This window comes from Oncorhynchus masou, unplaced genomic scaffold (assembly GCF_036934945.1).
Source record: "Oncorhynchus masou masou isolate Uvic2021 unplaced genomic scaffold, UVic_Omas_1.1 unplaced_scaffold_521, whole genome shotgun sequence".
Classification (NCBI taxonomy): domain Eukaryota; kingdom Metazoa; phylum Chordata; class Actinopteri; order Salmoniformes; family Salmonidae; genus Oncorhynchus; species Oncorhynchus masou.
The window spans coordinates 313,238-328,237 of NW_027011617.1; the positions used below are offsets into that span (position 1 = coordinate 313,238).

General features: G+C 47.6%; 2 protein-coding genes across 3 annotated transcripts in view; one reads left to right on the top strand and one right to left on the bottom strand.

Moving 5' to 3' along the window:
* Positions 1-14,827, bottom strand: part of LOC135535851 (amine sulfotransferase-like) — a 23,439-nt gene extending 8,612 nt beyond the window's left edge. The window contains exon 1 of one of the 2 annotated variants that reach the window (XM_064962271.1): positions 2,218-2,477. In XM_064962271.1, the coding sequence (XP_064818343.1) occupies positions 2,218-2,383 (166 nt within the window). In that variant the 5' untranslated portion in view covers positions 2,384-2,477. Of the gene's footprint in view, positions 1-2,217; positions 2,478-14,739 lie in introns of those variants that run through there. The other variant, XM_064962270.1, reaches the window with a different exon arrangement.
* The window catches only part of LOC135535850 (beta-1,3-N-acetylglucosaminyltransferase manic fringe-like), a 20,269-nt gene continuing 19,363 nt past the window's right edge, over positions 14,095-15,000 (top strand). Inside the window, exon 1 of the mRNA XM_064962269.1 lies at positions 14,095-15,000. This exon is cut by the window's right edge and continues 32 nt beyond it. Within this exon, the coding sequence (XP_064818341.1) occupies positions 14,601-15,000 (400 nt within the window). The 5' untranslated portion in view covers positions 14,095-14,600.

Below are 15,000 nucleotides of genomic sequence, written 5' to 3' on the forward strand. Positions count from 1 at the left end.
AGATAGAGAGATATAGAGAGAAAGGGGAGAGAGCGAGAATGAGAGAGGAAGAAAGAAAGAGAGAGAGAGATAGAGGGAGAGAGAAGGAGAGAGGGAGAGAGGAGAGAGGGAGAGAGAGAGATAGAGAAGGAGAGAGTGAGAGAGAGAGAGAGAGGGAGAGAGAAGGAGAGAGTGAGAGAGAGAGATAGAGAGGGAGAGAGAAGGAGAGAGTGAGAGAGAGAGATAGAGAGGGAGAGAGAAGGAGAGAGTGAGAGAGAGAGAGAGATAGAGAGGGAGAGAGAAGGAGAGAGTGAGAGAGAGAGATAGAGAGGGAGAGAGAAGGAGAGAGTGAGAGAGAGAGATAGAGAGGGAGAGAGAAGGAGAGAGTGAGAGAGAGATTTGATTTTATTAGGATCTCTTTTAGTCCCCATTTGGACTAATCTTCCAAGAGTCCTTAACATTAAAATTAAAATACAATTTATAATACAAACACACTTTCACATATAACACATTATTACAAACATACATAATACACTAACATAATACTCAATCTAAAAAAATATTGATTCCTCATCTACTATAGTCCCACAACATTTCTAAATACTATATTTAAATTGTTTTAAAATAATGTTTAAACTTATATATTGAAAGGTTTCTAGTTTGCTCAGTTAATTTATTCCATTTCTTTATTGCTCTAAATCAAAATGTTCTTTTGCCCATTTATTTTTTCTGTCTGGATAACACATAGATGGTGGACAATCTATTCCTAGTATTTACGGAATGTCTGTCTCTTACCAACTGAATACTGTTGTGAATAGAACTTGGCCGTTTTAAATGATGTATATTATAAAATAAAATAAGCATTTTTTTTACACTATCTTGTCGATTGATGACCAACCAAGAACACTGCGCATGACTGCAACAGAAGAACCGTATCTCCGCCTTAAAACAATCCTTGCTGCTTTATTCTGTGCATTCTACAGCCTCCTGACTTCACTAGATGATGCATTTCCCCAGACCACCGAACAATAGTTCACCTGACTCTCAACCAATGCCTGTGTTATTTGCTGAAGGATTTCCCCTGGTAAATATTTAGCTATCCTTCTGATTATGCATGCTGTTTTAATATTTTTTTTGACATAGATTAGTTGTTTGAGACGACCATGATAAGCAGTTGTCTCGCTGCACTCCCAGTAGTTTGGTTTCTGCCACTTCTTCAATTTGTACTCCTCCCATACTTAATTGTATCCCATGCTGTTTTGGCCTTTTCCTAGTTGAACAGACCAACATGACTTTGGTTTTTCTCCAAATCTCCTTGTAAAGCTTGCTGTACGAGTGAGTGAGTGAGTGAAGATGCTTGAGATGAAATAGCCTACCACAAGTAGTTATATTATTATATTGTGTTGTTGTTGTATGTATTAAGGATCCCCATTAGCTGCTGTCTTGGTAGCAGCTACTCTTCCTGGGGTCCAAACAAGATTAAGGCATTTACATCCCAATTAAAAAAATTAAAAAAAAACTACATAATACAACAAACACATTATTACACCACTACTCTACCACTACATATCTACACTGCAACATTTATAATACCACAATATATCAACATCACAATATACTTGTGTGTAGAGTGCGTGTTAGCGTGTGTGTGCATATGCGTGTGTGTGTGCCTGTGTGTGTCTCTCTTCACAGTCCGAGTTGTCCCATAAGGTGTAGTTCATGTATTCATGGCTCTATGTAGTACTGTGCCTTTCCCAGAGTCTGTTGTAGACTTGGAGACTGTGAAGAGACCCCTGGTGGCATGTCTTGCGGGGAATGCCCGACTCTACCTGGATCGTGTTGGAGAGGCTTCCATTAAAGAACACCCTCTGTGTTCTGTTAGACAGGTAACTCTCGAACCACTATAAAGCAGGGGATGTAAAGCCATAACACATGTTTTTCAGCAGCCGACTATGACTGATAAAGTCAAAAGCTGCACTGAAGTCAATCAACACAGCTCCCACAATCTTCTTATTGTCAATTTATTTCAGCCAATCATCATTTGTGTAAGTGCCATACATCTTCCCTATGAGAATGCTGAAAACCAGCTGTTAATGTGTTTACTGAGAACGTTGGCTTATTCATGATTTAATTACAACCTACTCAATTTGTAATAGCTGTTCAAGCACCAGTCCTGTTTTATTATACCTCTGTAGCTACTGTCTGTGTGAAAGTAAGACTTTTCAATCGTTTACTTACCTGATTTGGGGAAAGTGACAAGGAAAACATCACTGTCCTTGATCTCAAAGTGTTCCAGGCTGTCGATATATTCCGTGTTTAATTCATACGCGTCAGCCACAGGAAACACCTGGCCTTTATACGTAAACAACTGCTCACCGAGAAGCTTGTACTCTTGTTGAGCCATTTAAAAAAACGTTATCGGAAAACGGTTGATAAGGGGGAAAACAGCTGAAACCAATTGTGGTCAATAGGAAAATGAGAGTGAGGGAAGGTGACCGAGGACGTTTTCTAAGAATTAGATTAGATTTTATAAGTGAAGTCACTGTGTCAATTTTTAGTTTACGGGTTAATGAGAGTAGACTTCTTCAGTGAACCTTTGTACAGTTGCATTGTCCTGTTGTAACTCTACGGTTGTCACAACTTCCGCCGAAGTCGGTCCCTCTTCTTGTTCGGGCGACGTTCGGTGGTCGACGTCACCGGCCGTCTAGCCATCGTGATCCACTTTTCACTTTCCATTTGTTTTGTATTTGTTTTACACACCTGGTTTCAATTCCCCAATTACATGTTCATTATTTAACCCTCTGTTTTCCCCATGGTTTTTGTGAGTGATTGTTTTATTGTAAGTTCAGTCCGATGTTTGTGGGCTTGGTATTACTTCATGTATTTGGAAATGTTGAGTAAAGTTTCTTGTGTTACTCATCTCTGCTCTCCTGTGCCTGACTCCTCTGCACCAGCTACACCCAGATCCTTAAACAATCACACACAAAAACCATGGGGAAACAGAGGGTTAAATAATGAACATGTAATTGGGGAATAGAAACCGTGACAGTACCCCCCCCTCGACGCGCGGCTCCAGCTGCGCGCCGACACCGACCTCGGAGACGACCTGGAGGACGAGGCGCAGGGCGATCTGGTTGGAGACAGTGGAACTCCAGTAGCAACGAAGGGTCCAAAACGTCCTCCACCGGCACCCAGCATCTCCTGGACCGTACCCCTCCCACTCCATGAGGTACTGAAGGCCCCTCGTCCGACGCCTCAGGACCAGTATGGCTCGAACAGCATACGCCGGGGCCCCCTCGATGTCCAGAGGGGGCGGAGGAACCCCCCGAAGAGACACATGGAATGAGGGGTTAATGCGGTAATCGGGGGGAAGCTGTAACCTGTAGCAACCCTCGTTCAGTCTCCTCGGGACTTTAAATGGTCCCTAAAACCGCGGGCCCAGCTTCAGACAAGGTAGGCGGAAGGGAAGGTTTCGGGTCGAGAGCCAGACCCTGTTCCCCGGTGCGAACACCGGGGCCCCACTGCGGTGGCGATCGGCACTCACCTTCTGACACCTCATGGCCTGTTGCAGGTGCACCGGCGTCCCAGGTCTGCCCTTTTATGGAAGGGGGTTGAATGAAAAAGGAAATGGCAACCTGTTTGCCCAAATAGGCGAGTCATTTTGTAGCTGTTGCTGGTTGAGCAATAGACTACATGTATGATGTCATTGTGGCTATGACTTTTTGAACTTCCAGTGGACATGGGAATTCTAAACCTCGAACAGAGTTGGCCAAGCACTGTCCATTATTCAAGTCCTTCCACATCTCTCCTCTTTCAATTCACTTCTCATCAGGAACGGAGGGATGGAAGGACGAAGGGATGATTGTAGATCCATCCATTCATGTGGTTTTAGTCACTGTTGAGTGTTTTTCTAACCGGAGGGTTGATTGGTGATTGGCATGTTATTGGTTATTGATCTAAGAACCATGTCATCAAGTGGACATGTCAAAGACACCCCAGGGGATAGGCTGTCAACCAGCAGGATCGGTCGATTCGATTGGTTTAGAAACAGACATGCTCACACTAGATACAAGTGTGCCTTGTATGTGAGTGTGTGAGTAAGGGTGTGTCTCATTTATAGTAGAATGAATGATTGTATTGAGCCCAAGTGTATCTTGATTCCCGAGAGTGTCTCGCAAAACTCTCTCTCTCTCTCTCTCTCTCCCTCTCTCTCTCTCTCTCTCTCTCTCCCTCCCTCTCTCTCTCTCTCTCTCTCTCAAACACACATGCACACACAGATGCACACACTTTCTCTTTCTCGCTGACTCTCTTTTTTTTCTAAATTATTGTACTATACTGCCATCTTCTGTAAGATCTCGGAAAGACACCGAATTACACAAGAACGAGTCAATTACTATTCGGCAATTTAACTTGAATTGTAATTAAATTCACGTGAACCAAGTGCTGTCGATTCAGATTACTGTAAGAGAAGAGACTTGTCAGTCACTTATTACTGTGTGTGTGAACCTATTTTACCCCCAGCTGTCAAGGAGCAGCTACTTTGAACTGGAAATCCACTAGACTCTAACTCAGTCATATAGGTTACCTGTTCAGGTATCCAGTCATATAGGTCACTTGTTCAGGTACCCAGTCATATAGGTCACCTGTGCAGGTATCCAGTCATATAGGTCACCTGTTCAGGTACCCAGTCATATAGGTCACCTGTTCAGGTACCCAGTCATATAGGTCACCTGTGCAGGTATCCAATCATATAGGTCACCTGTTCAGGTACCCAGTCATATAGGTCACTTGTTCAGGTACCCAGTCATATAGGTCACCTGTTCAGGTACCCAGTCATATAGGTCACCTGTTCAGGTACCCAGTCATATAGGTCACCTGTTCAGGTACCCAGTCATATAGGTCACCTGTTCAGGTACCCAGTCATGTAGGTCACCTGTTCAGGTACCCAGTCATATAGGTCACCTGTTCAGGTACCCAGTCATATAGGTCACCTGTTCAGGTACCCAGTCATATAGGTCACCTGTTCAGGTACCCAGTCATATAGGTCACCTGTTCAGGTACCCAGTCATATAGGTCACCTGTTCAGGTACCCAGTCATATAGGTCACCTGTTCAGGTACCCAGTCATGTAGGTCACTTGTTCAGGTATCCAGTCATGTAGGTTACCTGTTCAGGTATCCAATCATATAGGTAGGCATATAGGCAGCATCATGGTTTGGGCCTGCTTTTCTTCAGCAGGGACAGGGAAGATGGTTAAAATTGATGGGAAGATGGATGGAGCCAAATACAGGACCATTCTGGAAGAAAACCTGATGGAGTCTGCAAAAGACCTGAGACACGGACGGAGATTTGTCTTCCAACAAGACAATGATCCAAAACATAAAGCAAAATCTACAATGGAATGGTTCAAAAATAAACATATCCAGGTGTTAGAATGGCCAAGTCAAAGTCCAGACCTGAATCCAATCGAGAATCTGTGGAAAGAACTGAAAACTGCTGTTCACAAATGCTCTCCATCCAACCTCACTGAGCTTGAGCTGTTTTGCAAGGAGGAATGGGAAAAAATTTCAGTCTCTCGATGTGCAAAACTGATAGAGACATACCCCAAGCGACTTACAGCTGTAATCGCAGCAAAAGGTGGCGCTACAAAGTATTAACTTAAGGGGGCTGAATAATTTTGCACGCCCAATTTTTCAGTTTTTGATTTGTTAAAGTTTGAAATATCCAATAAATGTCGTTCCACTTCATGATTGTGTCCCACTTGTTGTTGATTCTTCACAAAAAAATACAGTTTTATATCTTTATGTTTGAAGCCTGAAATGTGGCAAAAGCTCGCAAAGTTCAAGGGGCACTGTAGGTCACCTGTTCAGGTATCCAATCATATAGGTCACCTGTTCAGGAATCCAGTCACATATGTCACCTGTTCAGGCATGTGGTCTTACCTTAATGTAATGTGATACACACACCTACATACACACATAACGTTGGAGGATCATGTGACGGACAAGATAGTAAGTGTGTGTGTGTATGTGTGTTCAGATGGAGGGTTGGAGGTGACCTGACCCCCCCTCCCCCATCGCTTAGCTCTCTCTTTCCCACAGAAGGACACTCTATCTACCCTCCTTCTGGAGGTAAGGACCCCCCTGCTGGGTGGTTCCCTCCATGCTACAGGGAATTAGCTCTCTCTTTCCCACAGAAGGACACTCTATCTACCCTCCTTCTGGAGGTAAGGACCCCCCTGCTGGGTGGTTCCCTCCATGCTACAGGGAATTAGCTCTCTCTTTCCCACAGAAGGACACTATCTACCCTCCTTCTGGAGGTAAGGACCCCCCTGCTGGGTGGTTCCCTCCATGCTACAGGGAATTAGCTCTCTCTTTCCCACAGAAGGACACTATCTACCCTCCTTCTGGAGGTAAGGACCCCCTGCTGAGTGGTTCCCTCCATGCTACAGGGAATTAGCTCTCTCTTTCCCACAGAAGGACACTATCTACCCTCCTTCTGGAGGTAAGGACCCCCTGCTGAGTGGTTCCCTCCATGCTACAGGGAATTAGCTCTCTCTTTCCCACAGAAGGACACTCTATCTACCCTCCTTCTGGAGGTAAGGACCCCCCTGCTGGGTGGTTCCCTCCATGCTACAGGGAATTAGCTCTCTCTTTCCCACAGAAGGACACTCTATCTACCCTCCTTCTGGAGGTAAGGACCCCCCTGCTGGGTGGTTCCCTCCATGCTACAGGGAATTAGCTCTCTCTTTCCCACAGAAGGACACTATCTACCCTCCTTCTGGAGGTAAGGACCCCCCTGCTGGGTGGTTCCCTCCATGCTACAGGGAATTAGCTCTCTCTTTCCCACAGAAGGACACTCTATCTACCCTCCTTCTGGAGGTAAGGACCCCCTGCTGAGTGGTTCCCTCCATGCTACAGGGAATTAGCTCTCTCTTTTCCACAGAAGGACACTCTATCTACCCTCCTTCTGGAGGTAAGGACCCCCCTGCTGAGTGGTTCCCTCCATGCTACAGGGAATTAGCTCTCTCTTTCCCACAGAAGGACACTCTATCTACCCTCCTTCTGGAGGTAAGGACCCCCCTGCTGAGTGGTTCCCTCCATGCTACAGGGAATTAGCTCTCTCTTTCCCACAGAAGGACACTCTATCTACCCTCCTTCTGGAGGTAAGGACCCCCTGCTGGGTGGTTCCCTCCATGCTACAGGGAATTAGCTCTCTCTTTCCCACAGAAGGACACTCTATCTACCCTCCTTCTGGAGGTAAGGACCCCCTGCTGGGTGGTTCCCTCCATGCTACAGGGAATTAGCTCTCTCTTTCCCACAGAAGGACACTCTATCTACCCTCCTTCTGGAGGTAAGGACCCCCCTGCTGGGTGGTTCCCTCCATGCTACAGGGAATTAGCTCTCTCTTTCCCACAGAAGGACACTCTATCTACCCTCCTTCTGGAGGTAAGGACCCCCTGCTGGGTGGTTCCCTCCATGCTACAGGGAATTAGCTCTCTCTTTCCCACAGAAGGACACTCTATCTACCCTCCTTCTGGAGGTACGGACCCCCTGCTGGGTGGTTCCCTCCATGCTACAGGGAATTAGCTCTCTCTTTCCCACAGAAGGACACTCTATCTACCCTCCTTCTGGAGGTACGGACCCCCTGCTGGGTGGTTCCCTCCATGCTACAGGGAATTAGCTCTCTCTTTCCCACAGAAGGACACTCTATCTACCCTCCTTCTGGAGGTAAGGACCCCCCTGCTGGGTGGTTCCCTCCATGCTACAGGGAATTAGCTCTCTCTTTCCCACAGAAGGACACTCTATCTACCCTCCTTCTGGAGGTAGGACCCCCTGCTGGGTGGTTCCCTCCATGCTACAGGGAATTAGCTCTCTCTTTCCCACAGAAGGACACTCTATCTACCCTCCTTCTGGAGGTACGGACCCCCTGCTGGGTGGTTCCCTCCATGCTACAGGGAATTAGCTCTCTCTTTCCCACAGAAGGACACTCTATCTACCCTCCTTCTGGAGGTAAGGACCCCCTGCTGGGTGGTTCCCTCCATGCTACAGGGAATTAGCTCTCTCTTTCCCACAGAAGGACACTCTATCTACCCTCCTTCTGGAGGTAAGGACCCCCTGCTGGGTGGTTCCCTCCATGCTACAGGGAATTAGCTCTCTCTTTCCCACAGAAGGACACTCTATCTACCCTCCTTCTGGAGGTAAGGACCCCCTGCTGGGTGGTTCCCTCCATGCTACAGGGAATTAGCTCTCTCTTTCCCACAGAAGGACACTCTATCTACCCTCCTTCTGGAGGTAAGGACCCCCTGCTGGGTGGTTCCCTCCATGCTACAGGGAATTAGCTCTCTCTTTCCCACAGAAGGACACTCTATCTACCCTCCTTCTGGAGGTAAGGACCCCCTGCTGGGTGGTTCCCTCCATGCTACAGGGAATTAGCTCTCTCTTTCCCACAGAAGGACACTCTATCTACCCTCCTTCTGGAGGTAAGGACCCCCTGCTGGGTGGTTCCCTCCATGCTACAGGGAATTAGCTCTCTCTTTCCCACAGAAGGACACTCTATCTACCCTCCTTCTGGAGGTACGGACCCCCTGCTGGGTGGTTCCCTCCATGCTACAGGGAATTAGCTCTCTCTTTCCCACAGAAGGACACTCTATCTACCCTCCTTCTGGAGGTAAGGACCCCCTGCTGAGTGGTTCCCTCCATGCTACAGGGAATTAGCTCTCTCTTTCCCACAGAAGGACACTCTATCTACCCTCCTTCTGGAGGTACGGACCCCCTGCTGGGTGGTTCCCTCCATGCTACAGGGAATTAGCTCTCTCTTTCCCACAGAAGGACACTCTATCTACCCTCCTTCTGGAGGTAAGGACCCCCTGCTGAGTGGTTCCCTCCATGCTACAGGGAATTAGCTCTCTCTTTCCCACAGAAGGACACTCTATCTACCCTCCTTCTGGAGGTACGGACCCCCTGCTGGGTGGTTCCCTCCATGCTACAGGGAATTAGCTCTCTCTTTCCCACAGAAGGACACTCTATCTACCCTCCTTCTGGAGGTACGGACCCCCTGCTGAGTGGTTCCCTCCATGCTACAGGGAATTAGCTCTCTCTTTCCCACAGAAGGACACTCTATCTACCCTCCTTCTGGAGGTACGGACCCCCTGCTGGGTGGTTCCCTCCATGCTACAGGGAATTAGCTCTCTCTTTCCCACAGAAGGACACTCTATCTACCCTCCTTCTGGAGGTACGGACCCCCTGCTGGGTGGTTCCCTCCATGCTACAGGGAATTAGCTCTCTCTTTTCCACAGAAGGACACTCTATCTACCCTCCTTCTGGAGGTAAGGACCCCCTGCTGGGTGGTTCCCTCCATGCTACAGGGAATTAGCTCTCTCTTTCCCACAGAAGGACACTCTATCTACCCTCCTTCTGGAGGTAAGGACCCCCTGCTGGGTGGTTCCCTCCATGCTACAGGGAATTAGCTCTCTCTTTCCCACAGAAGGACACTCTATCTACCCTCCTTCTGGAGGTAAGGACCCCCTGCTGAGTGGTTCCCTCCATGCTACAGGGAATTAGCTCTCTCTTTTCCACAGAAGGACACTCTATCTACCCTCCTTCTGGAGGTAAGGACCCCCTGCTGAGTGGTTCCCTCCATGCTACAGGGAATTAGCTCTCTCTTTTCCACAGAAGGACACTCTATCTACCCTCCTTCTGGAGGTAAGGACCCCCTGCTGAGTGGTTCCCTCCATGCTACAGGGAATTAGCTCTCTCTTTCCCACAGAAGGACACTCTATCTACCCTCCTTCTGGAGGTAAGGACCCCCTGCTGGGTGGTTCCCTCCATGCTACAGGGAATTAGCTCTCTCTTTCCCACAGAAGGACACTCTATCTACCCTCCTTCTGGAGGTAAGGACCCCCTGCTGAGTGGTTCCCTCCATGCTACAGGGAATTAGCTCTCTCTTTCCCACAGAAGGACACTCTATCTACCCTCCTTCTGGAGGTAAGGACCCCCTGCTGGGTGGTTCCCTCCATGCTACAGGGAATTAGCTCTCTCTTTTCCACAGAAGGACACTCTATCTACCCTCCTTCTGGAGGTAAGGACCCCCTGCTGAGTGGTTCCCTCCATGCTACAGGGAATTAGCTCTCTCTTTCCCACAGAAGGACACTCTATCTACCCTCCTTCTGGAGGTAAGGACCCCCTGCTGGGTGGTTCCCTCCATGCTACAGGGAATTAGCTCTCTCTTTCCCACAGAAGGACACTCTATCTACCCTCCTTCTGGAGGTACGGACCCCCTGCTGGGTGGTTCCCTCCATGCTACAGGGAATTAGCTCTCTCTTTTCCACAGAAGGACACTCTATCTACCCTCCTTCTGGAGGTAAGGACCCCCTGCTGAGTGGTTCCCTCCATGCTACAGGGAATTAGCTCTCTCTTTCCCACAGAAGGACACTCTATCTACCCTCCTTCTGGAGGTAAGGACCCCCTGCTGGGTGGTTCCCTCCATGCTACAGGGAATTAGCTCTCTCTTTCCCACAGAAGGACACTCTATCTACCCTCCTTCTGGAGGTAAGGACCCCCTGCTGGGTGGTTCCCTCCATGCTACAGGGAATTAGCTCTCTCTTTCCCACAGAAGGACACTCTATCTACCCTCCTTCTGGAGGTACGGACCCCCTGCTGGGTGGTTCCCTCCATGCTACAGGGAATTAGCTCTCTCTTTCCCACAGAAGGACACTCTATCTACCCTCCTTCTGGAGGTAAGGACCCCCTGCTGGGTGGTTCCCTCCATGCTACAGGGAATTAGCTCTCTCTTTCCCACAGAAGGACACTCTATCTACCCTCCTTCTGGAGGTACGGACCCCCTGCTGGGTGGTTCCCTCCATGCTACAGGGAATTAGCTCTCTCTTTCCCACAGAAGGACACTCTATCTACCCTCCTTCTGGAGGTACGGACCCCCTGCTGGGTGGTTCCCTCCATGCTACAGGGAATTAGCTCTCTCTTTTCCACAGAAGGACACTCTATCTACCCTCCTTCTGGAGGTAAGGACCCCCTGCTGAGTGGTTCCCTCCATGCTACAGGGAATTAGCTCTCTCTTTCCCACAGAAGGACACTCTATCTACCCTCCTTCTGGAGGTAAGGACCCCCTGCTGGGTGGTTCCCTCCATGCTACAGGGAATTAGCTCTCTCTTTCCCACAGAAGGACACTCTATCTACCCTCCTTCTGGAGGTAAGGACCCCCTGCTGGGTGGTTCCCTCCATGCTACAGGGAATTAGCTCTCTCTTTCCCACAGAAGGACACTCTATCTACCCTCCTTCTGGAGGTACGGACCCCCTGCTGGGTGGTTCCCTCCATGCTACAGGGAATTAGCTCTCTCTTTCCCACAGAAGGACACTCTATCTACCCTCCTTCTGGAGGTAAGGACCCCCTGCTGGGTGGTTCCCTCCATGCTACAGGGAATTAGCTCTCTCTTTCCCACAGAAGGACACTCTATCTACCCTCCTTCTGCAGGTAAGGACCCCCTGCTGAGTGGTTCCCTCCATGCTACAGGGAATTAGCGCTCGACTTCTTCCCAGCCTCATTGCTCTGTATTCAAGGTCAGATGACCATGTCTCCCTTGAGTGATGAAGGGATTTGATGACACCTGTCACGTTCTGACCTTAGTTCCTTTGATTTGTCTTTGTTTTAGTATGTATCACGCTGCGCATTGGTCCTCCGATCCTTACTACTCCTCCTCCTCGACGGAGGAGGAAGACAGCCGTTACAACACCTACTAGCCCCAAAGGTGCACTGCACGTAAACAAGAAATGAAGCTTTTTGTTATTTGAATGATTGTGTAAAAGTCACATCAGTTAATTTGTGCAGATCTTTGAATTGCCTGGCTTGACCTAAATGGCTATATAGGACCGGAGCCCAGCCATAGCTTAGTCTTATACATTTACATATTACTGGAAATTGGCTTCATGGGTATCAGACCATTTGTCATGTATGGGATGTGAATGTGACTCTGTAGCCTGCAGTGCTGTAGGTGCATTGTCTAATTCATATAAATGACACCTTTGCCACATTTGAAAGCGTATAAAGAGTTATTTATTCATTTCTATAGTAAAGGACTTGTAGGATAAACCTCTTTTATGTATCTCCAATAAAAAGCCACACTTGAACACAGTCTAATCCCCTGTCTGGTTTGCATCCCAAATTGCACCCTATTCTCTATTTAGTGCACTACTTTTTTACCAGGGGGCCTATAGGTAACAGGGTGCCATTTGGGATGCATCCTTGGTCCTCTGTATAGATTGGGGCTGAGATACAAAGCCCTGCTAAAAGGCTCCCTTGACTCTCTGGGTCTTTGTTCAAAGTGGAGAGCAATGTACTTGCTGTTTTAAAAGGGCCTTTTCAGCTAGGCCGTAAACCGATCCTGGGCCTTGCCTAGCTGGGGTGTGCCCAGGACGTCTAGGGTTTACCTGGGGGACTGAGCAGGTGGATGTGGGATTGGGTGGAGGGGAGGGGATGGAGGACAAAGAAAGAGACCGGGGGATGTGGGAATGGGGGGAGGGAGGTGTAGAGGTGGAGGAGAAAGAGAGAGAGAGGGAGAGAGAGAGAGAGAAAGGAAGGCAGCTGGTCAGTAGGAGTGAAGCGAGGGATGGAGGGATGGATGGTAAGAAGAGAAGGCTGAGAAAGGACAAACAAACAAAGGTGCGGATGAAGGTTGTGCGTTTGTCCCCTTGTTGATTCTCTGGTGAATTAATTGTATCAGCCTCTTTCTCTTTATAAACTTCTCTTTCTCTCTTTTATCAAACGCTGTCCCTGAAAGGGGAGGACAGCCTGTATACTGTATGCAAAGACAAGAACGAGCCTAAAGTAATGTGATGCTTACTGGGATAAAGACAGTGTTGTGTGAATACTCTACAAGCAGAAATATTGCATACAGGACTGTAAAACTGAATATTAGCCTAAAGCGGAATCTGATTTGGAGCCAAAGGTCCAGAGTTTTGCCTGGGGCAAGTCACAAGTCTTCTGAGAACCCCCGCTTCCCTCCCACCGCAATTAGGACGAGTTTCATCTGTGACAGGCCTTTTCTGATTGACTGTGGCCTCTGCAGCGATTAGGCCCTACTGCACACCATAATTACGGCTCTAATTGGCAACGCTTGGGGAACATGATGTGGGCAATGGGCATGCATTATGATTGATAATTCATCAAATCCATCTCCGGTGTGATGACATTCATTAACCTCTACTAGCCTATGTGCTTCTCTCTCTCTCTGCGTAAACGAACCCCTGTAGCCTCTGCCAAGGCCTTATCAGTCTGGACTATTCATTTAGTCATACTTCAGATCAAGCCCCTGCACGCTATGCAGTTGTCTTGCAGCTTCCTTCCCCCACATCTACAGATGAAGGCTCCGTCACAAATAGAATCCTATCCCCCACACAGTGCACTACATTTGCCCAGAGCCCTATGACCCTGGCCAAAAATAACGCACTAGGGAATAGGGTGCCATTTGGGAGGCGCCGGGAGAATTATTTGGGCATTGCCAATAACAGTTAAGCTCCTAGTCATGTCAGAAATGGACAGAACCTGTTGAGGATTAACCCATAAACAGTCTAGGCTTTTGTGCCACAAGCAAGAACTCATCTCTGGTATGAGATTCTCTCCCTGGAGAGAAAGAGAGTGAGAGAGAAAGAGAGAGAAAGTGAAGATTAGATGGGTTTTTACAATGAATGTTCTCATTCAGAAAATAGCCCACCCTATTGCTTGTCTGACCGGTAGTGTCTCATCAGTTTCAAAAGCTGTCAGGAATTGTCTTTTCTATTTTACAATGTAGTTTTGGGGGGGATTCTTTAAAATGGTGAGTCATAGCCTATGGATGGAGGCTCTGGCAGATGTGCACTGACTCGAGGAAGTGTCACTAAAACGTTATTATTCATCAAACGTTATGTTACTTTCTGTTACAAATACAATGTTAAAATTGGTATGTGGATTTAAACAATAAAAACCTTACTAAATCCCAACGGGATTTAATGTGTCCTCTCTACTGTTAATTTGTCATTCAAATTACGCACAATGCCTTTACCGAAGGGAAGAGGCGGAGTGATTGCAGTGATGAGGGAACGAATGACACATATCTCCTCCCTTCCGCTGGCGCTGAAACCCGAGAGAGAAGTGACAGGTAGGAGGACCGTTGTGTAGCTACGAGACCAGACAGACTCACATAAGACAAAAATGTCAAACTCATGAAAGAAAATGGTTCATAGAAAAGTCGACAGTTGGTGAGAGAGACCGTTATAAAAGTTTTGATGGGAAGTTGCCAGAAAAATGCATATCAGTTTGAGAATACACTTTACAACTTCGATGTGGATCATTTCATATTTATTAAGGTCACAATGAGTGGCCAAACTTTTTTAAACTTAAAATTGTCATAACAAAAATGAATTTATAGCCCATATAAAATACGTGGGGCAAGTGTCAGAATGATTTGTCAACGGAAGGCGCTTGTCATTGGAGGATGATCACTAAATTAGATCAGAATACACTACAGAAGGAAGTTGTGGATGTATTCAACGGGTCGAGACATAATACCCCCTTGATCACAGACACTTTCTATCGCTCTTCAAATGAAATAGCCTACAATCTCAGTTCATCATGCACAGAAGGAGGATGCTTCAGGCACTCCCTGTTTTTATATTAATGTTCTTCATCGTTTTAATCGTGGACTTTCAACTAAGGACGCGGAATCTCCACAAACTCAATTCTATTCACAATCCGTTCGGGGAAGACTTACTGCGCTCGATTCAAGAGACGCCTCTCTCCGCGGCAAAGGAGTCACCAAAGCCGGTCAGGTTTCCTCGACAACCCGCCGCTGTCTCTACTATGAACCAGACTGTTGGTGGCTTACAAGCGGAGATACAGAGAAGGAGAGACACGTTGAGGGCTTTGGAACAGAGAAGGGTTGTCATCACTCCATCCCTGTTGAGGTTAACGGACATCTTCCTCGCGGTGAAGAGCACCGGGAGGTTCCACGGCACGCGCCTCTCTCTCCTCC